General features: G+C 46.8%; 1 protein-coding gene across 2 annotated transcripts in view; it reads right to left on the reverse strand.

Moving 5' to 3' along the window:
* Positions 1-21967, reverse strand: part of fam189a1 (family with sequence similarity 189 member A1) — a 404507-nt gene extending 382540 nt beyond the window's left edge. The window contains exon 1 of one of the 2 annotated variants that reach the window (XM_051920463.1): positions 20814-21967. In XM_051920463.1, the coding sequence (XP_051776423.1) occupies positions 20814-21038 (225 nt within the window). In that variant the 5' untranslated portion in view covers positions 21039-21967. The remainder of the gene's footprint in view (positions 1-20813) is intronic. The other variant, XM_051920464.1, reaches the window with a different exon arrangement.
* Between the last annotated feature and the right edge of the window lie 5015 nt (positions 21968-26982).

Consider the following 26982-nt stretch of genomic DNA (forward strand, 5'->3'; position numbering starts at 1 on the left):
TTAGCCGTTACTAAAAGGGGCTTAGCATTTTACCTATGAATTGGTATATCACTCTGAGACTGAACAATAAACTGAATTAAACTGGACTGAATATTTTATTCACATGTGGAGGGCCCCTTTGCCTGGCTCCCTCCTTTTAAACTTCACAACTAAAATAGCCTGACCTAAAACTGATCAGATGGCCTAAATAATAAGAGTTCCGCTTTTGAAAGCTGAAATCCCCATCAGATAAACTGTTGCTTTAACCCAGAAGCTCTATCGATGGAAGCATGACAAGCGTTTTATTTCAGATACGCTCCAGGAAATCGCGTTTTCCGTTGACTTTGTTTCCCGTTTCATTGATTGGTAGATGGAGATGAAAGCCGGAGAAGTTCAGACGCCTGTAATCACCCGTGCGTGGGGCGTGGGCGGTTCGACCCCGCAATTCGCTTTTGCCGCCGTCTCATATTGTTCACCATGGTTTTCCTTTTTACCATTACGTTATTTATTTATTTATTTAACATTTATAGTCGGCGAAGAGTTTTTTCTTCTTCTGCCAAAATCGCCCGAAGCGCTGCGGAGTTGAGGGATCAGGACCGCGTCGGCTCCCTCGGGATCTCTTTCCTGCCGTTTCTGTCTTTTATTCTCTAATCGTTTGAACTGAAATTCGTGCTCTTTCTGCCCACTTTGAACTGGGCGCTTATAATGAAGCCCACAGCTGCTGGTATAGCCACTCCGCTCTCTTCCTCGCTCAGGACTGGACATTTGTGATGATGGTGAGCTCAGGCGGCTAAACTATTGTGGGAAATGCGGCGGCGGCCAACAGTCTCAAGGGCAGCCGGCATGAGGGCTGCTGGCCCCTCTACTGCGAGCACAACACACCGACAGCTGGCATGCAGATTGCGTAAAGCGGAACTCACGCGAACAGGAAACCGAATTTTAACAAATAGCTCCCACCAACAGGGTCCACTGGACGAGCACTGTGGGGGTGAGATGTGCCCTGATAAGTGTGCCACTGCTGTTTTTATCCATTCGTTTTCAAATCTGTCTCATCAGTCTTGGAGATAGAGACGGAGCCTACCCTGGCAGCAGCGGGGTCACACAGGGCATTGGAATGGAGGAAATAAGGGCAAAGAACTCAGAGAAAGACGCACGTTGTTAATATTATGAATGAAGGCCATTAGGTGGGCCATTAGCCCAAGGTGACCCACCAGATCAGGACACTTTAGCTATGTACAGAGGATTCAGAGAGTATTCAGATCCCTTTACGTTCTGCACACTTTATGTGGTAGATTTAATTTTAAAAGGAGATATTTTCTGTTTTTGTCCATCACCAACTAACCAATAATGACGGAGTGAAAACATGTTTTCGGAAAGGTTTGCAAATTTTAAAAAAGAAAAACTGAAATCTTTCATTCACATAAGCACTCAGACCCTTTGTGCAGCACTCCAGATTGTGCTCAGGTCCATCCTGTTTGCTTTAATTCTCCCCGAGATGTTTCTGGAACTTGGGTGGAGTCCACCTGTGGCAAACTGAATTGACTGAATGTCGTTTAGTAAGGTGCACACCTGGGTAGAGAAGCTCCCACAATTCATGGCTTGGTTTTTGTCCTGACATGAAGTGTGAAGTCCCAAGAAACTCCCCGTAGACCCCTGTGATCAAACGGTGTCGAGATATTCAGTAGATCAGGGCGAGGAGATACAAACATTTCTAAAGCTTTGAGTGTTCCCAGGAGCACAGTGGTCTCAATAATTGTGAAATGGAACAAGTTTGGAACCACCAGGACTCTTTCTAGCGCTATCTGTTAGGCCAAACTGAGAAACAGCAAAAAGGCTCTTGGTCAGGGATGTGAACAAGAACCCAGTGGTCACGCAGTGTGGTCTGCCGAGAAGGTTGACCATCTCAGGAACACTTCATCAATCGTGTGATTATGGTAAAGTGACTTGAAGGGAGTCTCTCTTGAGTAAAAAGCATATGACAGTTTAAAGGACTCTGAGAGCACAATGACAAAGATCTGACGAGACAAAAACATTGAGCTCTTTGGGCAGAACTTCCAGCACTATATCAAATAAAAACCAGGCACTGTTCATCACCTGCCTATAACCTTCACAATGGTGGAGCACGGCGACGGCCGCATCATGCTTGGAGGACACTCCACAGCACAGGAACAGGGAGACTGGTCAGAACTGAGGGAAGTGTGAATGCAGTCAAACACAGAGAGGTCCTTGAAGAAAACCCGCTCCAGAGGCCATATGTCCTCAGACAGGGACAATGGTTCACCGTTTACTACAACAATGACCAGAAGCATGCAATGAAGACAAAGCTGGACTATACTTGAGTGGCCAAGCCAAAGCCCAGACTTAAACAAGTGAATCAACCTGCTCAGGGTGACACAGAAAATCATTTCAACTAAACACGAGGTCGCTGCAAACTTGTATTGGCCATTTTCATAGCGGACATCTTCCCGAGATGCTCCACAGGAACTACAGAATTACTTTCGTAACTTCAACAGGATGAATCACTCGGGGACTACCCAGCCGCATGGATTAACATGGCTTATATTTTGTACAGCTCATTTCATGAAGAATGCCACATCAAAGTGCAGTCATTTCCATATTTCTATAATGAAGTGACAACAATCACATAGGCAGTCAGCGGTACAAACTGAAACATTAACTGCTGTATCTGCCACTTCTTTTAACCACCAAGCTTTCTTTATATGGTATGAAGACCACCACCCCATTCTGCAGATCCTGCATAGTTATTTCCATGAACATGGCAGGTCAAGTGGGCCATGAGGACCACACTCCTCTGGGAGCCATACGGCTTACTTGAACAATGAAATATTTTTAAGGAGCGCTTTTCACCATTAGCCCCATCCAAAGTCTCCTCTCAGATATCATGCAGTTGCTTTCATTTGTGCCTGGCAGGTGAAGTGACTCACTTGACGTTAAGCTGTGAATCAGTGTGGCTGAAACTGAGACCCCGGTAGCCTTTCCACAGCGGACCCCTTCCCAACATGCTGAACATGTACTTTAGAATTATTTCCATGTTTGTAGCAGGCAAGCGAGGTCTACACAGGCGGCCATGGCACAAATGCCTTACGGGGCCACCTTGGCTGAGCTCGTCCCGCTTCAGAATACATGAGATGACTGAGGTGTGAGGTTGCGAGCAGGTAAATGTGGAGGCGAATGGAAAGGAGATTTGAAAAGCTTCACAGTAGGGTTTGAAATGTCAGCGATGGGAAACAGACGGTCGTTTGAAGACGTGATGGAGTGTTTGGTGCTGTGTTGCAGATGCGGGCCACCGAGTGGTAAAAATGTGACAAGCATTGGACAACCTAAGCGACAAAAGCCCTCGATTTCTAACTTCCTTTTTCCTTCTGTTCCCTCCGCCACACCGAGATGTGTTCCTCTTATACTTACGACCTCCTGCCACCATGATTACAAGTGCCACCTGGCTATCGATAATCCAATGATAACCGATTAACAATACATAATGTGGACTACAAACAACATCTTCTAACTTGTGTTCATGGAGGTAGAATCCCACCAGCAGCTCATGTTACTGCTGGCTACTTGACTGCCAATGCCGGAGCAGGAAACCTCAATGTGACCTTATCAGGTGGAGGTGACAATGTGACAAGGAGACCTGCATACTCACAGGTGGGACCACCATATGTTCAATTAATAAACGCCTCAGATATCCTCAGAAAACCTGCTTCCAGGTATCGTGTGGTTAAAGCAGATCGAGGGTCCGTTCTGACTACACTACAGTAGACCATGCTGGGGGGGCATCCCAAGCTGATCTAACAGAGGGTCAGACGCAGGGGGGAGTTGCACCAGTGTTTACTTCATCAGTACCCGACTACAAAACAGATTTTATTTTTCTAAAGCAGTTCATCTGCTTCAGTAGGCATTGTGCCAGTTGCCTACGAACACAAAAAGACAATTCTGGCAGAAGCACCTCATGTGCCCGTCTGTCTCTCGTAATGCCGCCATCATTGTTTATCATAACATTAAACACCTGCAAACTGTGGAAAACCCCCCAACGTGCCTCACTTTGATGCCAGCTGCCCCACACGTAGGGTAACCCCAGCAGGGGTGGATGACAGCATGTTTGTCTACGTAACTTTTTGTTCTTACCTTCCTCTAACAGAGTGACTCATTGTAAGACGAGGAGATGGAACCGCTGAGAGAAGACAACAGTTAAAATGATGAAAAGAATACGTGGATGACACAGACCGCTAAAGCCCACCCCACCCCACACTGGCCTCCCAGTCACACTCCTAAACACACCACTGCTCACTCACACCAGTCCAGTTTATGGTCACCACTCAGCCTACAGGGCACGTCTTTGGAGAAAATCCACACCAAGTCCACACCATCAGTGACTGGGCCAGTGAGCAGCCAGCACTGGTCACCACGAAAATGGAGCAGAGCTTAAGTGCCAGTGAACATCAGTTCCTCAATGAAGGCATAGGCACCTGACAGGAGAACATGTGATATGTGTGTTGCACGCTGGGGAAAGTTCTGAGGGCTGGAAATATTATCCTGTTATATAAAGAGGGTGGAGAGGAATGAAGGTCAGTAGGACCACCAAGACAGAATACATGTGTGAGAATAAGAGGGAGGTCAGAGGAATGGCGAGGATGAAGGGTGTAGAGCTGGCAAAGGTGGATGAGTTTAAATACTTGGGATCAACAATACAGAGTAACGGTGAGTGTGGAAGAGAGGTGAAGGAGAGAGTGCAGGCAGGGTGGAGAAGAGTGTCAGGAGTAATGTAGGGGATCAGCAACAGTGAAAGGGAAGGTCTACAGGACAGTAGTGAGACCAGCTATGTTATATGGGTTGGAGACGGTGGCACTGACCAGAGAACAGGAGACAGAGCTGGAGGTGGCAGAGCTAAAGATGCTAAGATTTGCATTGGGTGTGACAAGGATGGACAGGATTAGAAATGAGGACATTAGAGGGTCAGCTCAAGTTGGACGGTTGGGAGACAAAGTCAGAGAGGCGAGATTGCATTAGTTTGGACATGTGCAGTGGAGAGATGCTGAGTATATTGGGAGAAGGATGCTAAGGATAGAGCTGCCAGGGAAGAGGAAAAGAGGAAGGCCTAAGCGAAGGTTTATGGATGTGGTGAGAGAGGACATGCAGGTGATGGGTGTAACAGAACAAGATGCAGAGAACAGAAAGATATGGAAGAAGATGATCCGCTGTGGTGACCCCTAACAGGAGCAACCGAAAGAAGAAGATATAAAGAGGGTGATGAGGCAGGCTGAAGTAACTGTAGGGCAGTAAGCTTCATGTGCCTCACAGGTAAATTAAAGGAAGGAATTATTAAGGATAAGACTGAGCAGCACCTGGCAAGAACAGGAGTTTTACTGAACAGCCAGGGTGGGCTCAGGCAAGGGAGGTCATGTTTTACTAACATGCTGGAATTCTGTGAGGAAACAACGAAAGGATACAACCAGAGCGGAGCTTATGGTATTACTTATCTGGACTTTCAGAAAGTTTGATAAGATAGATAGATAGATAGATAGATAGATAGATAGATAGATAGATAGATAGATAGATAGATAGATAGATAGATAGATAGATAGATAGATACTTTATTAATCCCAATGGGAAATTCACATTCTTCAGCAGCAGCATACTGATACAATAAATAATATTAAATTAAAGAATGATAATAATACAGGTGAAAAAACAGACAATAACTATGTATAATGTTAAATATTAACGTTTACCCCCCCCGGGTGGAATTAAAGAGTCGCATAGTTTGGGGGAGGAACGATCTCCTCAATCTGTCAGTGGAGCAGGACAGTGACAGCAGTCTGTCGCTGAAGCTGCTCTTCTGTCTGGAGATGACATTATTTAGTGGATGCAGTGGATTCTCCATAATTGATAGGAGCCTGCTGAGCGCCCTTCGCTCTGCCACAGATGTTAAACTGTCCAGCTCCATGCCAACAATAGAGCCTGCCTTCCTCACCAGTTTGTCCAGGCGTGAGGCGTCTTTCCTCTTAATGCTGCCTCCCCAGCACACCACTGCGTAGAAGTAGGAGATCAGGGTGGTTGTGTAGATGGGGGCAGTACTGGCTCAGACACAGGAAACTGAGGGTTATGGTGAAGAGCACCTATCAGAACTGGCTGATGTTAAGAGTGTTGTCCAGCAGAGGTCAGTGGTAGGGTCCAGTGCTGGCGTCCTAGGCCAGGCTTATTAGAGCGCCAACCGCCTGTTTGGTAGCTAACCCGTGCGGATGAGATTTTACTCCCCATTATGATCTGCACCCTAGGTGAAGGCCTAATTCGCCTTAATGGCCCTGCTAGGGCTGCTGATATTTCTAATACAGTGGTGCCTCATACTTTGAACATTCCAGAATTTGAATGCTAAATTAGAGAGGCACTTTATCCAATGCTTCTACGTTCAAACTGTGCATGTAGTGAAAAAAAGCAGCAACAGATGGTGCTTCCTCAGCGAGCGTAAATGTCATCTGTTGTGCGTCCAAGTCGTCTCTCGCTCTTGTGTTACACTCGTGTGTTTTCAGTGCTTTTTTTCCTCTTTATTTTTGGTGTGTTTAGTTTTATACAGTATATACTGTATAACTTCTATCTATTAACCATGGCATCCAAGAAGAGTGTGGAAGCAACAAAGCCTAAGAGGAAGGTTGTAGTATCGATGATTGAGGTGAAAAAGGAACTTATCGTGAAGCATGAAAAAGATACACGGGACATCACCACTCTTCACTAAGGTACAGTAAATGCAATCTTCAATTTATCATTCAGCACTTATTTATTGTTTTCTTGCTTTAATTTATTATTTAGGGCATTTAATTGTGTTATTTTTACCTTAAATTATGTGTATTTGGTGATTAAGTTTATCAGAATGGGTATTGTTTAGGGTCTGGGAACGGATTCATTCACTTTCCATTATTTCTAATGGGATAAACTGATTCGGACTTCGAACGATTCTGATTTCAAATGGCCTCCTGAAATGAATTAAGTCTGAAGTATGAGGCAGCACTGTATACATAAATGATCTGGACAGGAGTACAAACGACACACCAGTCAAGTTTGCAGATGATACCAAGATAGGTGAAATGGCAGATAATCTCAAATTTGTTGAATTATCACAGAGGGACTTGGACAGCAGACGGGTTTGGGCAGATAAATGTCAAGTAAAAAAGGTTAGATTGGAAAACATAGTGGGAGGTCTGAACATTGAAAGTACTGCTTATAAGAAGGATTTAGGACTCCTAGTGGATTCGTCACTATCAACTTCATAAGAATGTCAGGTTATATAGCGCCCTGATGTGTGGAGTACAAGTCACAGGAGGTTCTGCTCAAGCTTTATAACACACTGATGAGGCCTCATCTGGAGTACTGTGTGCAGTTTTGGTTTCCAGGCTACAAAAAGGACATAGCAGCACTGGAAAAGGTCCAGAGAAGACAAACGAGGCTGAACCCAGAACTGCAAGGGATGAGTTAAGAGGAAGAATTAAAGGAGCTGAGCCTTTACAGTTGAAGCAAAAGACCAGTAAGAGGAGACCTGACTGAAGTGTTCAATAAGGGGAATTAGTCCAGTGGCTCAAGATGGTGACTTTAAAATGAGTTCACCAAAAACATAGGGGCACCGCTGGAAACTTGTTAGGGGGAAATTTCACACAAACATTAGGAAGTTCTTTTTCACACAGAGGCTCATCTCCTGCACTCTGTGACAGAGTCAGCCTCATCCTTTGGTGGGGCTCTGATCCTCCAATCAGCTGTGAACCCCCCAGTCTCACTGAGATTGCACAGGTGGTGAACCAGTGGAGGTGGGGAAAGGCTGCAGGGACCTGTGGTATCCGGGGTGAACTTCTCCAGGCTGGTGGTAAGGCTGTCCTCCTGGCATTGCAAGCAATCTTTGCTTCCATTTGGGAGACTGGTATCATCCCAACTGACTGGAAAACGGGACTTGCCATCCCTATCTGGAAAGGGAAGGGTGATCGCCTGGATTGTAGCAACTACAGGGGGATAACACTTCTCTCAGTGCCGGGTAAGGTCCTTGCTAGGGTCGTCCTCAATAGGATCTGTGATCACTTGCTCACCTACTAGCGACCGGAACAGTCTGGTTTTACGCCTAAGAAGTCTACCATCGACCACATCCTGGCACTGAGGGTTCTCATGGAGCGCAAACGCAAATATCGGCAGAGTTTCTTTGCAGTCACGCTTTCACAAAGCGTTCAACTCGGTTGATCAAGCTGCCCTGTGGGATATCCTGAGGGTTTTCGGGATCCCCTCGAGGTTGCTGGATATCATGGCCGGCATGTACACTGGTACTGTGAGTGCTGTGCAGAATGGAGGCAGGAACTCTGCGTTTTTCCCAGTTGATTCTGGGGTTTGTCAGGGGGGTGTTCTTGCTCCTACTCTGTTCAATGCTTGTATGGACTGGGTGTTGGGCAAGGTCATGGGGTCCAGCGGCTGTGGGGCATCTGTTGGTGAAGAAAGATTCACTGATCTCAACTTTGCTGATGATGCTGTGATCTTCGTGTAGTCAATGGAGGCTCTGATCGGGGCTCTCGAGAGACTGGGTGAGGAGTCTGAGTGTCTGGGCTTGCGAGTGTCCTGATAAAAACCAACATCAGACCTTTAATGACCTCTTGGGCACGGCCATCAGCAGTGTGTCTGTTTGAGGAGAGAGTGTCGACCTTGTTGAGAGGTTTACTTACCTTGGCAGTGACATTCATGTCTCTGGTGACTCTTCCTATGAAGTCGGATTGGGAGAGCATGGGGGGTCATAAGGTCGCTGGAAAAGGGTGTGTGGCGCTCCCGATATCTATGCAAAAGGACGAAGGTCCAAGTCTTTAGAGTCCTGGTGCTTCCTGTCTTGCTATATGGTTGTGAGACATGGACGCTATCCAGTGACCTGAGATGAAGACTGGACTCCTTTGGTACTGTGTCTCTTCAGAGAGTCCTTGGGTACCGTTGGTTTGACTTTGTGTTGCTCACTGAATCCCAAATGAGGCACATTACCTGCATTGTGAGGTAGTGTCAGTTACGGCACTACGGACATGTGACGCGTTTCCCCGAGGGTGATCCGGCTCGTAAGATCCTCATTCTTGGGGACCCGAGTGGCTGGACCAGGCCAAGGGGACACCCACATAACACCTGGCTGCGACAGATAAAGGGTCATTTCCGGAGGGTGGGACTGGACCATGTGTCTGCCTGGGGGGTTGCCAACCGGGATCCCAAGTTGTTTCATTGTGTAGTGGGAGCAGCAACACACTGTACCAGTGCATGCTCTTGACTTGATGTCCATTTAGCCCCCAAGGGGTCCCACCTGCAGAGAGCTATGAAAGTTGGGCCTAGGAGTTGGGATGAAATTTGCCTGCTGTGGCGTGGCATGGCGTAGTGAAGAAGCGACTTTGTAAAGTTTGCTATATTTCATGGCGATTCATGCAACGTGTCTTTCTTGTGAACAACATGTCAACTAAACATTTGTTCCGTACAAATCATGTTGTTAAATGTCACCCCCTACCACCACCACTATGCCAACTCACGCCTTGACATTGTTATGGAAATGCTCAGGGAGCTTTGATGGATCGACTGCCTGACCACACATTTTTACGTACAGATAAGCTAAGCAGCCTTTGATTGTTTTACATGGGGGCTTTCGTGGTGAACTTTCCTGAACACAACCCCACAGTCGCTCATATTAGGCCAGTGATTGTACCACAAACATCTTAGGATGGAGCAGGAAACTCACTAAAGGAGAAGGTGCAAACTACACACAGATCATGACCAGGCCAGGAGTCAAACCCACGTCCTGGGTCTGTGTGGCACTGTGCATATTTTATATAGTGCTGCTGAATTGTCAACACCATCCCAAGGCACTTATGAAGCCCCCTGCAGGGCAGAACACCAGCGATGTCAAAGTGGAAACTGCAGCCAACATGTCTCAGCCAGCTTATAAAAACCAAGGTGTCCCCTGTGTACAGTTTCCACGCCTGAGCCCCCCTCTCCCTCAGGCCATGAAAATGCAGATATCTGTTTCTGAATGAACAGCCAAAAACGGCGTGAGCTGGCCATTCATTGTGCAGCGGTGGCCCTGATATCTGGCACGTCATCAGCGGAGATCAGCAGGATGGAACTAATGGGAAAGATAAAGAGGAGGCGCGAGGTGTGCGGCCTTCGAGGGCTGCACACGCGTAATCTGATCGGGTCGTGTTGAACTGCACAGCTCAGATAAGGCCAAGGAGAAGGAGCCCACTTGAAGGCCACATCGGAGTGGACAGATATCACCACCCCATTACTCTGGGTAAGCACTTCACTAATGGGGTTCACGCACAAAACTGCACGGCAGACGGGCAAGAGAGCGAAACCGCAAGCAGCCTGGGGCTGGAGGGCTTCATCTCTGTAAGCCCCCTTCTATGCGTTTGGCAGAATAGCAGCTCATGGTGCCATAAGAGTGGACCTCATCATGCAGCTACTGACTGTCTTAAGTGAGAGGCGTGACAGGAGTGTGAGCGGGCTCAGGACTAACAGGATTCTGCCCATGCAGCTTGTCCAGAAAGCTAGTGAGGGCATCAGGGATGTTACTGTCTGGTGTGAGTTTTGAGCCGGCATATTAAATACTAGAGGAGCAGCCATGATGGGCAAAGTCTTTTATGTGCCATTAATACAGAGGCCTTCCAAAAGAAAAATAAATAAATTGATAGGAAGTTACGCCATAGGGTGGCAACTTCAACTGCGTGCTTGGCCCTGGCAGCGGGGACCATTTGGGGTGTGGTGCCAGCCATCTGTCCCACACACACACACACACACACACAGTGGTCGGGTGCAACTTCATTAAAATGCACTTGGGAGAGGCGACGCCTGTGGAAAGAGCAGAGGGCGTTCCAGGAGGATGCTCTCAAAGCGTATCCATCACAGGTCAGCCATCATGCGCCACCTCAATCCCATAAGACCAGTCAGAAAATGGAAAATGGAGAATGGACAGATGTGAGCTTCTGCCCACTTATCTTGTTGTTTGTGTTCCTGGCCTCATAGGCGAGCAGTGTGGGCAAGTGGCTATGATACTAATGGACGGACTGTGGGACTTCTGCACAGCCAAGGCGTTTAAATGACATCCGGGACAGTTTTGTTTTTAAAGTTTGCGGTGTGCATAATGCTATATAATATTATGATTGATCCATCCATCCATTATCCAACCCGCTATATCCTAACTACAGGGTCACAGGGGTCCGCTGGAGCCAATCCCAGCCAACATAGGGCACAAGGCAGGAAACAAACCCCGGGAAGGGCGCCAGCCCACCGCAGGGCACACACGCACACACTAGGGACAATTTAGGATCGCCAATACACCTAACCTGCATGTCTTTGGACTGTGGGAGGAAACCCACGCAGACACAGGGAGAACATGCAAACTCCATGCAGGGAGGACCTGGGAAGCGAACCCGGGTCTCCTAACTGCGAGGCAGCAGAGCTACCACTCTGCCACCGTGCCACCCTATTATGATCAATCCATACTTGAAAAGCGTCTTGAAAGGGAGTTTACTATGGAAGACGCTATATAAATCCAAAAGGAACAAAACAGTCCCTACCTGAGTGAGCCACTCCAAGAGACACCATTCACATCATATTAAATTATTAACAAGACAGCACCTCAGGATGGCGTTCACTACATAAAACCACAACTAACTCACGCACTTCCTATTATGACAATTCATAGCCACATGTCCAATTCTAGAGCCCATCACTGGGAGCAAAGCAGGCGTCAACCTGGCCGGGGTGCCAATCTACAAAAGACACTCAACTTGGGAATAATAAAATAACTGAAATGTACGTGAAAACACCTTGGCATGCTTTCAGCCCTGAACGGCTCACTCGCCACACCTGCCTCCCCATGGAGCTCTGGACTTAACGTGCCAGTGCTACAGTTTTCAAAAGTACAGTATATCTGATATTATATTCCACTTTAGACAGTATGTTTTATATACATCATATTTTTTAGAATTTTACAGCTATACACGTAGATACAAATCACGTCTCTGATTTTGGGGGCAGAACTGTCCAAAGTGCTGAATCTGGCAGGCCGCGCTGATTTACGTTCGTTTTTGCTTTGTCTTGCTGAAGTCAGTATATAAAATAAGGACTGACTGATCGATCGATTGATCCACCAGAAATAACATGCGCCACCACAGCTCATGTCTTCTGATCACGTTGTGCCCAGACACGGCCTCAAGTGACTTGACACGGTGAGCCAGACTGGCACTGCCAGCTCCAAGTCACAGAGTCACTTGTGCACACACACACACACACACACACACATGTCTAACAATTAAAAAGATCAATCGCTTTAACTTGCTGTCAGTCTCTCGAGACATAAAGGGCGCTTATTACTAAGTATGCGCATATCACAGCACCGACTGGCGCGGTTTAGTCACCAAGTGTCTGCGGTGTTTGTTTGGTGACTCAGCCCCTTCCCCGAGTGATGCCTCACAAACAGTGGGGCACAAAACTGCAAACTAAACAAATCAAGACAATTAAAAGTACAATAACAGCTTAGAAATGAGATCCCGCCAGCTGAGGACAGAATGCAGTGGGTGACACTGCCAATGGGCACCTCTCATCCTCGCCTGTGGCTTTTGTTTCCCTCTCTGTGTGCCTTTGCCAGCTAAACTGGTGCATTCAAGTGCTGGTCTGGCACAGCTGACAGTCATGTTCTCTTCTTTATATAGTGCCTTTTCCTAAGTCACATGACCGCACTGTTTGTTTAAACTACACCAGGGTCACCCCGTGAGATGGTGGTGTGATTTGATTCTGTGCCCCAACCCTTCAGCCCCTCAGCTCTGATGACCACCTCATTAATGAGCACCTCACCACCACAAGCACTACAGCCACCCTTTGACAGATGAAAAGACCCTCCAGTTGACAGAATGGGTGCTTTGCCCGGAGGTCACTTCAGCGCACAACTGAACTGAAGAAGCACAAATATCAAGAGAACAGCTGAATAAGAGAACCCCAATGCTGAGAAGGCCGAGGGGCAGGGAGAGATGTGGACAAGAAATTCGTCAGGGGAACCCCTCACCCTAATGGTCATGTGATTTCAGGTGGGACGCGATCAGAGGGGCACGGGTTAGCCTCATGGCAGCAGAAACCTGTGATGGCGACTTCATCAGGCACTCATTGGTGGCACCAAGCACCACTGTCACCGGGCCAAAGTACGCTGTGGTCACCTGTGATGCTGGAAAGATGAAGGAAGCTCTGCAAGAGTCACCTCATAATGGGGACACACGTGAGGACCACAGGAGGCCCAGAAGACCTGGGAGCCTCTTTAGCAGTTCATTCTCTTCAACAACCAGCCGGCTGGGGTGTTGGCTTTCTTCTGCTCCCTGGCCTGGCCTGCTTATTAGGTTGGACATTTTGTTTCACATTTCTACTTTCTGATAACTTTTGTACATAACTCTCGAGTTTTTCACTTTCCTTTATAACGCTGTTTTGCTATTATGATAATCGTTAGGATTATTAATAAGCACTTTGAGCTCCTTCCAGGTATGCCATTGGACTGCAATAATAAAGGACGTTGTTGTTAGAATTAATAGCCAGGCTTAAGGGGGCTATTCATGCTGCTTTTGAAATTTTACTTAACCGAGATGTTATCTGTCCACTTACACACACATTCAAGTAACTCTTTAAACACAGGAAAGGTGCTATAAAAATAAAAAGTGTTATTATTACTTTAGAATGTACTCGGAATACAAGGCGCTATATCAGCCATGAGATGTAAACATCCACAGTCAAACTCCGGTACAAGTCAGAGCTGAAGGTCACGCGCTGGACCATTCATGAGGCCAAGAACTTGGCAGAATATTCTGGAGCCAGAATGAAAGAGATGGAAGAGGGGCAGAATATGAAACTGGAAGAATTCTGGTAAATTAAATATATATTTATATACATGAGTAGAAGGTCAGCCCAGCTACAGACAGACACTGAGACACACAATGTCCACAAGCACACTTTTTATTTTTCTCCGCACGACACACACAGTGCACACACCCCAATAAATTCAGTCCTTATCTCTTTCTTTCCTTTTCTTCTCTTCTGCCACCTCCACTTGCAAGCTCCGTCCTGTGCCTCCCGACTCCAGCTCTCCAAATGGCATAAGGCGGCCCCTTTTATGCTGTACCCAGATGTGCTCCTGGTGCACCACGATGAACATCCTGCAGCACTTCCTGGTGTGGCAGAAGTGCTGCCATCCAGGGCTCCGGGATTGTCCAGGCGCCCCCCCCCGGCGGTGGCCATGGACCCCAACAGGGTTGAGCTTCCAAGCTCTCCATCCGTAACCCTGATGTAACCCAGGGGGGCTGCCCTCTTGTGCCCCATACTCCTTAGTAAAAGGCACATGGCAGCCCGCCTGGAGTTTGCCAAAAGGCACCTGAAGGACTCTCAGACCATGAGAAAGAAAGTTCTCTGGTCTGATGAGACAAAGATTGGTGTGAATGCCAGGCGTCACGTTTGGAGGAAACCAGGCAACGCTCATCACCAGGCCAATACCATCCCTACAGTGAAGCATGGTGGTGGCAGCATCATGCTGTGGGGATGTTTTTCAGCAGCAGGGACTGGGAGACTAGTCAGGATAAAGGGAAAGATGACTGCAGCAATGTACAGAGACATCCTGGATGAAAACCTGCTCCAGAGGGCTCTTGACCTCAGACTGGGGCGACGGTTCATCTTTCAGCAGGACAACGACCCTAAGCACACAGCCAAGATATCAAAGGAGTGGCTTCAGGACAACTCTGTGAATGTCCTTGAGTGGCCCAGCCAGAGCCCAGACTTGAATCCAATTGAACATCTCTGGAGAGATCTTAAAATGGCTGTGCACCGACGCTTCCCACCCAACCTGATGGAGCTTGAGAGGTGCTGCAAACAGGAATGGGCGAAACTGGCCAAGGATAGGTGTGCCAAGCTTGTGGCATCATATTCAAAAAGTCTTGAGGCTGTAATTGCTGCCAATGGTGCATCGACAAAGTATTGAGCAAAGGCTGTGAATACTTATGTACATGGGATTTCTCAGTTTTTTTATTTTTAATAAATTTGCAAAAACCTCAAGTAAACTTTTTTCACGTTGTCATTATGGGGTGTTGTGTGTAGAATTCTGAGGAAAAAAATGAATTTAATCCATTTTGGAATAAGGCTGTAACATAACAAAATGTGGAAAAAGTGATGCACTGTGAATACTTTCCGGATGCACTGTATATATAATATAATATATATATATATATATATATTATATATAACATATATAAATATATATGTGTGTGTGTGTGTGATGACGGGCAGCCACAACCATTTCCCGGCCGGGATGCCAGCTGGATGGAAGGACCGAGGGAGAGAGCATCTGCAAGGCACTACCCATGGGACGTTAGAGGGTAGCCCTCCTGGGCAGCTGTGGCACCATGGTTTCCCACAGGGCAAGCTGGGAGTTGGAGTTTGGCACAGTCCTGTTGAGAGCCCTACTTTGGGCTGTCACCACACCTGGGAGTGATTCCTGGTCTGATTAATGAGCCACTTCCAGGACCAGCTTAGAAGGACAGCCAGAGTCTGGTGGAAGAGGACAATGCTTGCCAGGAGAGGAGTGAAGGTGGAGAAAGTCAAAGACAAGAGAAGAAAAGGACTGTGCTTTGGTGCTTTCTATTGTGCTGTCCTCTGGGGAGCAAGGAGAACACTCCACGTGTGAAAATAAAGAGTTTTGTGTGTTGCAGCTGCGTCTCTGCCTGTCTGTGTCAGGTTAGGGTGGCTGAACGTGCCCCTGGGGTCCACAATGTATATAAATATATTGGAATAAGATGCTGAAAGCAGCTAATATGCCCTGCCGCTTGCCATCTTCCTGTACGTTTCACCATCACATTGTCACTCTCAAACCCGCCTAATCCAATTCTGGGTGGCACCCCCAGCTGCACCGGGAGCAAGGGAGGAAAGAGCCCTGTAAAGCACACCAGTCCACCATCAGGCACAGACATGCCAGTTAAGAAGCACCAGTTGTCTAACTCTGAGGATATGGAAGCTGAGGGGGAGGTCATGCAGACACCAGGAGAACATGCAGATGCCACACAAGCAATGAGCAGGAATTCCATCCCACTTGTGGAACAAAACATGTAGGATGAAGTGAAGAGCCAAGACCTCAGCCAATGGCAAGCGGTTCATTTGTGGCCACAGAGACTCGCGTTCTGATGATGTCAGGTCAAGACAAATTGTCACGCGTCCTCAGTACAGTGAACGTCTTACTTGCATGTCTCCTCAGAACAGCTGACACAAACACAACCCGCCAGTCGATGTGTGAGGTTAAACCAGCACAACTAATGTCTGGAGGCATCTCTGGGCCTGAAATGCGCCCGAGGGGGCTGCCCCTGTGACTTTTAGAGAATGCCCCTCCACGGTGGCACAGATCCAGATCCCCTCATTTGTTTCTCTGAGTTTGTAGCGAGTCACAGTGGCAGCGGTGGCTTTGTCACACAGACGGAGGACGGGCAGCTCTTAACGATGGAGGACCCCTTAGGAATGCATCAAGGCAAGCATTTCGTCTTTTTATATTTGAAAATACTTTAAAATTTTGAATAGTTCAACGTATCATGCTGACCATTGACATAAACTGATTAGCTGAGAACTGAATAAGTGGAGACGTAATGAGGGGTACATCAAGTAACCCCGTTTGGCTTTCCTGTTCAGTAAAACAAAGTCATGCATTTTAGTATTTTGTCAGATTTTGTTTGAACCAAACTCTTAAGATTTTTTAATGAGGACGGTAAACACCATCTCAGGACCAGGAGATTTCATACAGCGCCTTCCTATGGAGAGTCATATTTGTAAGATCCCCCCAGGAGGTAGTGTTGTTGTTATTATGCCAAAAGGGACTCTGCTCTGTTGGGCCCTTAACCTGCAATTGCTAAGCGCTTTGAGTAGTGAGTAGTAATGCAAAAAAAATTAAAATTTAAAAAAAAATTAATTTTTATAAAGATCATTGGGCCTCCAAAATTTTTCTCCATTCGGATTCCTGACAAGTGCTTTTTCGTTGGGAACATGGCCTCCCCGCTGCAGGAGCTTTACAAACTTAGATAGCTCCTTTTGTTTTTCCAGGTTAGAACTCAGACATTGATTTTATGTAGCGCCTTACAATGGCGATCATCTCCCTGAGGTACTGTAGTGTAGCACAGCCAAGTGAACAGGCTCACTCAGAGTCACTTGTGCAGTATTCGCCTCTGCATGAGCACACATCAAGTGCCCAGACAGACCCGCAGACGTCATGATTGTCAGTATATGTTGTGACAGATGGCCGGGACACCCCTTCACCCCATCTGCCAGGGGGACAAGGATGGGAAGCCCAGTATCTCCCCCTGGACGCAAGGTGGCAGCAACCCTGGGTTGCAGTGGTGCCTCGGACTCCTCCAGGGCTTCATGGGGATTGGAGTTCTGTGCAGCTCTGTGGGGTTCCGCAGGCGCCACCAGGGGGTGCTGCAACAGGAGCAACTGGCCCCTTTTAGGCACTGGTTTCACCTTATCCAGAAGTGCAGCTGGAGGTCACCAATCAACCACCTGGAGCACTTCTGGGTGCCTGATAAAAGAGAGCCAGAGTCGGGAGGAGGAGGACTAAGCTTGAGGAGGAGTGGTGGTAGAAGAAGAGAGAACTGTGTTGTGGGTCTTTGTTGGGCTGTGGGACACAGGGAAAGACGTGCCCCATGGCTGAAGAGAAAATAAAGAAAAGTCTTTCATTTTATACGTGCCTCCGTGTCCGTCTGTGTCGGGTTGGGCGCCTATATAGCGCCTTTTGTTACACCGTATATAAAGGAAGACTGGCTCAAGTTCACAGGTATACACAAAAAAAAAAGAGAACAACTAACTGACAGGCAGGCCGTGTGGCGCAGTGGTTAAGACTTTGGACTCCAAATGCCACAAGTGACACCGCGTGACCACTTCACCTGTCTGTGCTCCAATTGTGACACCGTGTGACCCTGAGCGGGGCACTTGACCTGTCTGTGCTCCAATTGGAAATGTCAAATGTTACAAGCTGTCTTGGATAAATGTATCATCCAAATAAATAAATAAATAGATCGATAGTCCATGGGGCTGGAAGTTTAAATCAGCAGTTAGACAGGGGAGTGAAGGGAAGAAACTAAACACATGCGCCCCTCTTGTCATTTTCTAAATTCTCAAAGCATCTCAGCCGGCTGATGTTAGACCCCTAGAATGTGTGGGGGTCTCCCCCTCCACTGATTGTCTGTGTCAGCTCATCTTCACTGGCTAATGACCATCAGAGGGCCCTTGGGCACAAGCCACCGGAGGAATTGTTCTGCTCTCTTTTGGTGTCAATTGTACTGCGGGTCTTTACTGTAATGATGGAAACAGAGACGCTCTAACTCGTACCGTCTTAATGAAGGTAAAAGGGAGTCACAAAGTTAAACTACGTGACGTGGCCACCGCCGGGACACTCTGGCTAGTTGCAGGCCTCAAATAGATAAACCGAGAGCAAAAAGAGTGTACAAACTCTGAAACGTGTCGGATATCGTTGTCTGCTCTAGCCGAGTTCTGGAGTCGTATGCCATTTCCCTATTTAGCTTTACTGTGAGCAGGGTCAGATTAAGACCTTTAGAGGCCCTAAGCACATTTAGTGCCCCCATATATATATGAGCTGCACTCACACTCAGTGGACGACTGAACGGGACAGCCGATGTGACCAGGACAAGACCGATCATGTGAGCCTCGGCGGGCTGTGTGGCAGATTTAAATTTTGTTGCATTCCCAAGATTAATATATATCATTAACCCCTATTATTACTATTTTATTACTGTATATATATGTCATTTTTTTCATTTAATGTGGGAGCCCCTTTTTTGGTTCAGCTCCACCATTTGCACTTTTGTACCATACGGTCGGTCCATTGGTAAAACCGGCAATGGGCCCCCCTTCCCTTGATGCTTAATGGTTAATCCAGGCCTTATTGTAAGGAAAGCAAAAATCAAATCTGACTGGAGTACCTGGCGTAGATGTGGTAAAATTAAATTTAACAAAGCGAAGTCAATGAGATCAAACTGCAGATCCCCTAAGCCAACCCCGCACCCCAATTAGAGCTCAGCGAAGGGATAAACCAAAACAGTGGGGGGTTTGGCCTCTCTGGTCTCAGGACCGTCTCAATGAAACACCGCTGGGGGGCTCACCGTCTGCCCACTCCGGCCAGCAGAACTGCGGGTGACCTCCTCGTGTGCGACTCGGACTGGCGGGCCGCCAGCTCTTCATTGGCAGGTCTTTGGCACAAAATAAGGACGAGACGGAAACAAACAAACAAAACGTGGGAGAGACGAGCAGCGGTTCTTTAAATGCAAAACCTCGCCGGCTGTTCCTGTCCAAATTTGAGCAAAACGGACGAAAAAGACCCACCGAAGCGCAAGCTGACACTCCGTATGGGAGGAGAGAAGCACAGGTAAGAGGACTGCGGCTGGCAATCGACATCGCTCTGCTCAGACACGCCGCTTCAATATCCATAAAAAATGAAACACTACAGAAATCATCAATTAAATACAAATCACTGCAAGGGACTCTCGACACTAAAACCATAAAAAGCCCTCGCCGGGGTCCGGTTTAAGATTTTGAGCCTAGCAGGATGTACTTTCTGGGAACACCCCAGGAACATAATGTACAAAAATTTGCACTGAACCTTAACCGGAGGACGTGTGCAGCCATCATTTGAGGGGTCCCGTTCCATCTCTAATATGCGAGATGTGTGAAAGTCAACCGGGGTGAATAAAAGATAATAATAATAAAAAAAAAAACATTGAAAACACATTTTTGAAAATCTGTAGAAGGACGATACTCGGCCATGGCAATAGAAGTACAATGATCAACCAAGCAAAGCCACATATTAATATATAGACTAAGAAAAAGAAAGGAGAACCGGCAGAGCACACGAGTCCAGTTCGAGTGGCGCTATAACGGACATTCCTAGAACACTCATTTAAGATGGCTCTACTTGTAACAGCGTGACGACACCAGACATGTCAACCTCAAGTGGAAACATCAATAATGCATGTGCCAAGTCCATCCGTATCAAAAGCAGTAGAAACAGGGTGAAAGGATTTATGAAAAAGAAAAGAAGAGGCCTCGGTGCCCGAAGGTAACACCTTCATCTCGTCGTCAATCTACTGTGTGCTTGACGTGGGGGGGGTTGGGGTTGTGATTTAAATAAAGCGAGGCACTTATCTCTTTGTGGACACCCTGGGGAACGACTGCAATTCTCCGATTAGCCGGAGCATGTAAACCAACAGACGTGCCAGCTCTCTGTCCACCAGGTACACGTCAGCTGCACGCCAAATGGGCACATCCACCAGAAGGTTTTACGGAATTAGGATGAAGGTGTCGGCATCATTTATAATCAGACAAGAAGTCAATTCAGGATAAACTGTATAGGTTAATAAAAGAGTGAAACATAAAAACGCGGAAGTCTTGGCGTTTATTTGTATTATGACTACAGCTGCCATTCTAAAAAGTGCCAGTTGGATGGAGTAAGACGCGCGTTTACTTGGAGTAAATCCTCCGGAACCCTCAGCTCTGTTTCCTAATATTGACAAAGACTGGGTATCTTATGTGCGGGGGCAACCTGGTGGGCACCTGGGTTTCAATTTAAACATGACCGTGTCAAGCGCTTAACATTAAATATTATATATTCGTGCCAGGATACTGGTATGGGAGAAAAGTTTCGAGTTGCACAAGCCCCCCGCACACAACCTCCTTTCTACCTGCAGTAACAGGTCAGCCTTGAGGGGCTTCTAACTCGTACACACATGCGGCGACTTTCGGGCACTTACCGAGAAGCCTGCCCAGAAGGGGCACGAATGCCGGACTCTGGGCGATGTGGTCAGCGCCAAAGCAGCGAAGCTAACTGCGAGGATGAGGCTTCCAAGTATCATCTGAGACACGCCGAGGGACAACATGATCCGCGTCCGGGTCCGAAACTCCCTGAGCCGCGACAGGCTGCGGGAAAGGGACGTGGGGCTTAGCGATCTCCCCCTGGGCATCGCGCTCACTGGCATCCTTATCCCAGGACTGGGAACGCGAGTTCCAAACAAGACAAGACGAAGATCAGCAGGTTGAGATGCATCCACATGCCGAAACGCCGGAGATCCTTAAACTTAAAGGCTGTCAACCGACAAGACGCCGGGCTGCAAACTTGACAAGAATCCCAAAAGATGCATCTCCAGAGGCAGGTGGGGCAAATCCCAGGGGTAAGAGTTCTTGTTGACAACCAAAAAAAAGAAAGCAATCGCCAGTACTACAGAAACCAGGGCGACTGGTGGTGGGACAGCCGTCCGAGGTGCTGCGCTCACAGCTAGTCCGGAGGACTGAAAGCCTCGTGCTGATGAACACAATTTAGTAAGGACCGCGCATCACTACCCGCTCCCGTGACAGCAGCTGAGCGCCTCGGTTAAGCACGTCCTCTTTATTTCTGGCATGTCTCTCCTTCGAAGCCGAACAACAATATGAAAAATAGTAATAATAAGCGAAGCCAGTCCGGTGCTGCGGCTCGTCTCGCTGGGAGACGCGCTAGTCTCGGATGCGTGAAGCTCCGGCCAGCGCAGCTGAGAAGGACGAGGAGGAGGAGGAGGAAAAAACGAGCACATGGGGAGGGAGCGGGGAGGCCGGGACAGCCAAGCGTACAGACGAGGGAAGAAAAGCGACTAAGGGAACAGCGAGAGAAAGGGAGGGGGCGGAGCTGAAGAAAGCAAAAGGCGCCTTCCGAGTTAAGCGCTCCGGGCGCGCGATGACGTCACGTAGGTGAGGCTTCATCACCTTCACTTTCATTCGACGCGCCACAACACCGGCGAGCGCGGCCAGTTCAGTCGACGGAGCGGAGCTGCTCGGTGGGAATTGTGACTCGCGTGCGTAATCCGTGTTTTGATTTATGTTTGTGTTTGTCATTCGGCTTACGGACTACCGACCGTCAACTCTAAGGAGGCGGGTACGAGTTAGGGACGCAGGGAGGGAGGGAGGGGGTGGTCGCTGTTCGAAGTTCTTCCAGCCAGGGTTTTCACGCTTTGACTCTCTGATCGGGGCGTTCGGCACCGAGGTCCTTAGTTTTCTCTTCGACAATTTTATGATTTAGTATAGAAAATAAAGCATAATTGTCTCTGGCATATAAAAGACATATGTAGTCCCAACCCGTGCAGAGCATGCCTTCGTAACCTTATTGACCCCTGAGTAGAGGGGGTGTGTGAGTGCTGCTGCTGGGCATTCCAAGATGCCAGGACCAGGCTGAAGTTTGTAACTTATTAGGCTTCCGACCAGTGACTAATTCATGCAGTTTGTGCAAACCAGTTACATTTTCAACGTTAATGGAAAGACAGCAGCCCTTGTTAAGTTGTAGATGAGTTTTGCCAGGCCTGACATGGGTACCTGAGTCAGAATGTCTGGCAAAGTTGGCACACTCCCGTATCTCATGAATAAGATTTACCATGATGTTTAAAGGGCACTGTAAAGGGTTAAATAGCATTGGGCCACCTTAGAGGTGTGCGGGGCCTAGGGCTGAGCAACCCCACGCGGGGCCAGTTGCGTCAAATGCTGTTACCGGTATGTGTGGACTGTATAAAGGTGCACATAAATTAAAAAAAAAAAAAAATGTTAACATACACTGGATTTTCTCACTACAGTATTCATCTAAATTTTTGCAAGATAACATTATCAAAATATAATGAAATAATCTATTAAAAAAGTGCAATTCATAGTTCATGACAATACCACGACAGTGTGAAATGTGATGTGGTGTCATGTGGAAATTAGCAGGGCCTCTTCTAGAAGAGAACCCAAATTCAGTGGCGTAGCTCGAGCTCGCGCCACTCGGGGTGGGGTGGGGCGGGGCGGGGCTTCATTTTGCCGCCCTCCAGCGTATCTGAATATGTTAACCTATTTAAATAGAAAATTAAAATGACGCAGAGAGAAAAATTAAGATACATTTTGCATAGATTTATTTATATATAGAGAAACAGCAATATTTTTTTCACATAATTATTTATAAGCATCAACTAGACAAGAATATAGTACAGACGCACTGATAAGCCGTGTTCTGATTATTAGTTTAATATAATTACGCTGCGAAAACCAGAAATAGTGTAGTGTACAAGTGATAGGTGGGGATGAGCAAGAACGCATTCGGATTGTTAACGAAACGAAATGATACATTGTGAATTAGTTGTTTATCTTCCTAGAAATTATTATCAGTGTAATGAATTTGTGAATTTCCCCTTGGAATTAATAAAGTATCTAATGTTTCTGTTTATTTTTGTTATTGCCTCATAAATTTCAACTGCCGCGTCTGATGCCGTCACAGAAGGACCGTCTGAAAATGATTTTTGAAGCATTTGTGGGAATTCATTCATGATTGATATTTTTCCGAACCCTGCTGCTTACACGTGAAGTGTTCTGAGCCTTTTGGCCAATAATGCTGCCCCCAAAAATGTGCCGCCCGGGGTGGACCGCCCCCTCTGCCCACCCCTAGCTACGCCACTGCCCAAATTACAAGTATACTCCGAGTCTCACTAAGCAGGATGTCATAGTTATAACTCACATTGATGTCATGCCAGCCGGTTATCGTTAGCGAGACATGTTTTTGGGGATTGATATTCGGACATGTTTATAACCTACAATAAGTGAGTTTCAGTGTTTCGACAGGAAGTGTGAAATTAACGTAGAGGTATCATCATGAAATCTCTTACCGGTTTCCAGGTTCAGAGACAAAAATCCACTTTTCTTGCCTTCCGATAAGAAAAGTCATTGATGACATCTTCGTAGTCTAATCTAGATCTGCAATGTCTTTTTCTATAGCCAGGAGATGCCAACCCAGCGACTAATGGGCTATACCTATTTTAGGAAGGGATTATACTGGCGACCCTTTTCGGGCAATGAAGGTGGACTATGAAATGTTTTCAAAGACGTACATGTACAGAATTTGACATTGAAGAGGGATTTTAAAAGGGTTTCTCTTAGAAGCATCTCAAATATATATATATATACACACTGGAGAATATAACTTGACAAATCCGCTCAAACGGGATACGCGGACCTTAGGTGAGGTCGCCCCACTTGCCACCCCCAAACGTCGCTGTGGGGGCCACCCTAAGTTTTACAGTTTTGTGGAAAGACAACTTCATGAAGCCTTTGGAGAGGCTGGTCCTCATGGGGTAGATCACCTGGACCCACTGCAGTTTGCCTATTGGACAAAGATGTGAATGGAGTATGTAATTATCAGTCTGCTCCATAAGGCTGGACGAAGCTGGCAGCACTGGGAGGACTGTGTTGTTTGATCTCTCCAGCACCTTAAGTACAATCCAACCATCCTTGTTAAGGGGTCAGCTTAGAGCTATGCAGGTGGACAAGCCTATGGTGTCCTGGATAACGGACTATCTGTTGGGCAGACTGCCATTTGTGAGGCTTGTGGAGTGCGAGAGCAAAACTGGAGCACCACAAAGAACGGTCCTGTCTGCTTTTTCTCTTCACTCTGTACACTTTAGACTATAAATATAACACTAGGTCATGTCACTCTTTAGAAATTCTCAGAAGATTCTGCACTTATGAGGTGTACTGATAAGGGGGTGAGACAGGAGATAACATTCAGATGTAGAACTTTATTTTCTTGGTGCAAAGAGAATTGTCTGCAACTTTACATCAGCAAACCAATGAACTGGTTATTGACATTCACCACACTAAAGAGCCTATATGCCCAGTCATTACTCAGAGAGTGGATGTAGAGGTGGTGCACTCCTACAAGTACTTGGGGGTCCACCTTAATATCAGGTTGGACTGGTTTTGGAACACAGAGGAACTATATAACAAGTGGCAAAGCAGACACTTTTTCCTTTGGAGACTGCCTTCCTTTAATGTGGAACGTGACATCTTTCACATCTTCTATAACTCTGTGATGTTCAGTGCGATTTACTATGCTGTGGCGTGCTGGGCTCGTACTCTCACTTCAAGAAAGGCCCACCAAATCAAAAGCTAATTAAAAGGACACACTCAGGACCCCCTGGAGGTAATAATGAAGGAAAGAATGAAGATAAAACCCTCATGAACAATGCTACACATTCTCTCTCTGACTGTGTGAAGAAACGTAACTGGAGTTCCTTAACCAGTGGCAATACGCCTGCATAATGCCTCACTGTGAGTGTGATTGCCAAGTTAGAAGTTTTTCTGTTCTAATTTTCTTTCTTTTTAGTCATTCTTGTGTGTGTGTCTGTATAGACTTATCTATTTATGAATTTAATTAACTTCTGTACAAAGCCAAAATTCCTCCAGGGGACAAGTAAAGATCTACTCAGTCTTTATGTTTCAATTGACTATAGCTCGACCCAGTGCAGGTAACCACTTCAAATTGGATTGGCAGAGTTGGCATACCCCCATATCTAATGAAAAAGCTAAATATTATTTGGCCACCCTAATTTTCACACATTTGAGAAAAGACAGATGCCTTTGTTAAGTTGCAGATGAGTTTAGCCTGGGCCCGTGTGGGTAACTAGTTCGGATAGACTGCCAAATCTGGTACACTCTCATCTCTGATTGAGATTGACTATGATGCTTAAAGGACTCAGTAAAGATTATATTGGACAAAGTTTGGTTAAGTACTCTAAATTAAAAAAAAAAAAAAGTCCAAGTGTGTGTTTGGACCTGAGTATGTTCACCCTGTGATGGACCGACTCCCTGGACAGGGGATATTCCTGCCTATAGACTCCAGCTACCCCATGACCCTGCTCAGGATATAGCAGGTTTGGAAAATGGATGGATGAAGATGATAATAACAGCATTTAATTCATGATCCACATTAATTATGATGATGATGATAAAGCAGGGTTACTTAACGGCAGCACAGGAAGTGTATTACTTAAATCTAAAAAGAAATATTCATTTTGATGTAATGAAAGGTTATGTGCCCATTTAGCGACGAGTGATAAATGGTATTTGATTGCAAAACATATGTGAAGTGATAGGGAGGCAAATCGTAAATGAGCAGGTAGGGTACAAGAGCCGTCCATATGGTTCAGGTTCAGAATATGAATAAAAGGGTTAAGAAAAGATTTGGATTTTTGAGAACTTCAGACGTCTGCAGTGCATAAGGCAGAATTCATTACAACTCTGAACTTAAACCATTTAATGGTGTCATGGTGGTGAAGTGGGTGTGTGCCTGCCTTGCAACTAAGGGACCAGGGTCCGTGTCCCAGGTGCTCCCTTCTTGGAGCTTGCATGGTCCCATGTTCGTGGTCACAAATGTGTTACAAGACTCCACGTCAAGTTGTGAATAGCACCTAAAATCTGAAAGGGCCAAGTCTGGGCTGAACTCCATGGTCCCCTGTCGGCATGGTGTGGGACAGCCCAAAGATGTTTAGCCCCCATTTCTCTCTCTACTGTATCTCAGGTCTTTACGCACATTGTGAAGTGGGCCAATTGGGAGCTGACAGGTTCCTTGTGGGCAGCCCCCATCCACTCTGCCCACACAAATAGGCCGAAAGGTCACCCGATTTGGTCACTCTGTTTGCATGTTTGTCATGAATCTGGGTGGGCACTCAGCTTCCCTCTCACACCCCAACCTACTTTTACCTGGAGACCATGAAGTAAACAGATACGCCAGTGTGTGTGAATGTACCCTCTGATATACTGGTGCCCAGTCCAGGCCTGGCTCTTGCTTTGTACACAGTACTGCAGGGATTGGCTTGAAGGTGAGAAAAGGATTTTGGTAAAGGAACAGATGGAAGGTAAAATGCGCTATATTCTCAAGTTTCAAATTCAGGTACTTTGACCTGAACAGGTTATTCCAGCATTGTTTATTATTATATGGTGCTCTTCTCCGTTACCACATAGAAATTTCAATTTACCTTGCCCTTCACATTTTGCCACCTCCTGCCTCTTTACCCACCTTTCCCAAGGCCCTAAAGTCTTGAGTTCAGCAATTGGCCTGCTTTGGTCAGATTCATTGACTTCAAGTGGTGCTGCCAA

Source organism: Erpetoichthys calabaricus, chromosome 17, assembly GCF_900747795.2.
Source record: "Erpetoichthys calabaricus chromosome 17, fErpCal1.3, whole genome shotgun sequence".
Taxonomy (NCBI): Eukaryota; Metazoa; Chordata; class Cladistia; order Polypteriformes; family Polypteridae; genus Erpetoichthys; species Erpetoichthys calabaricus.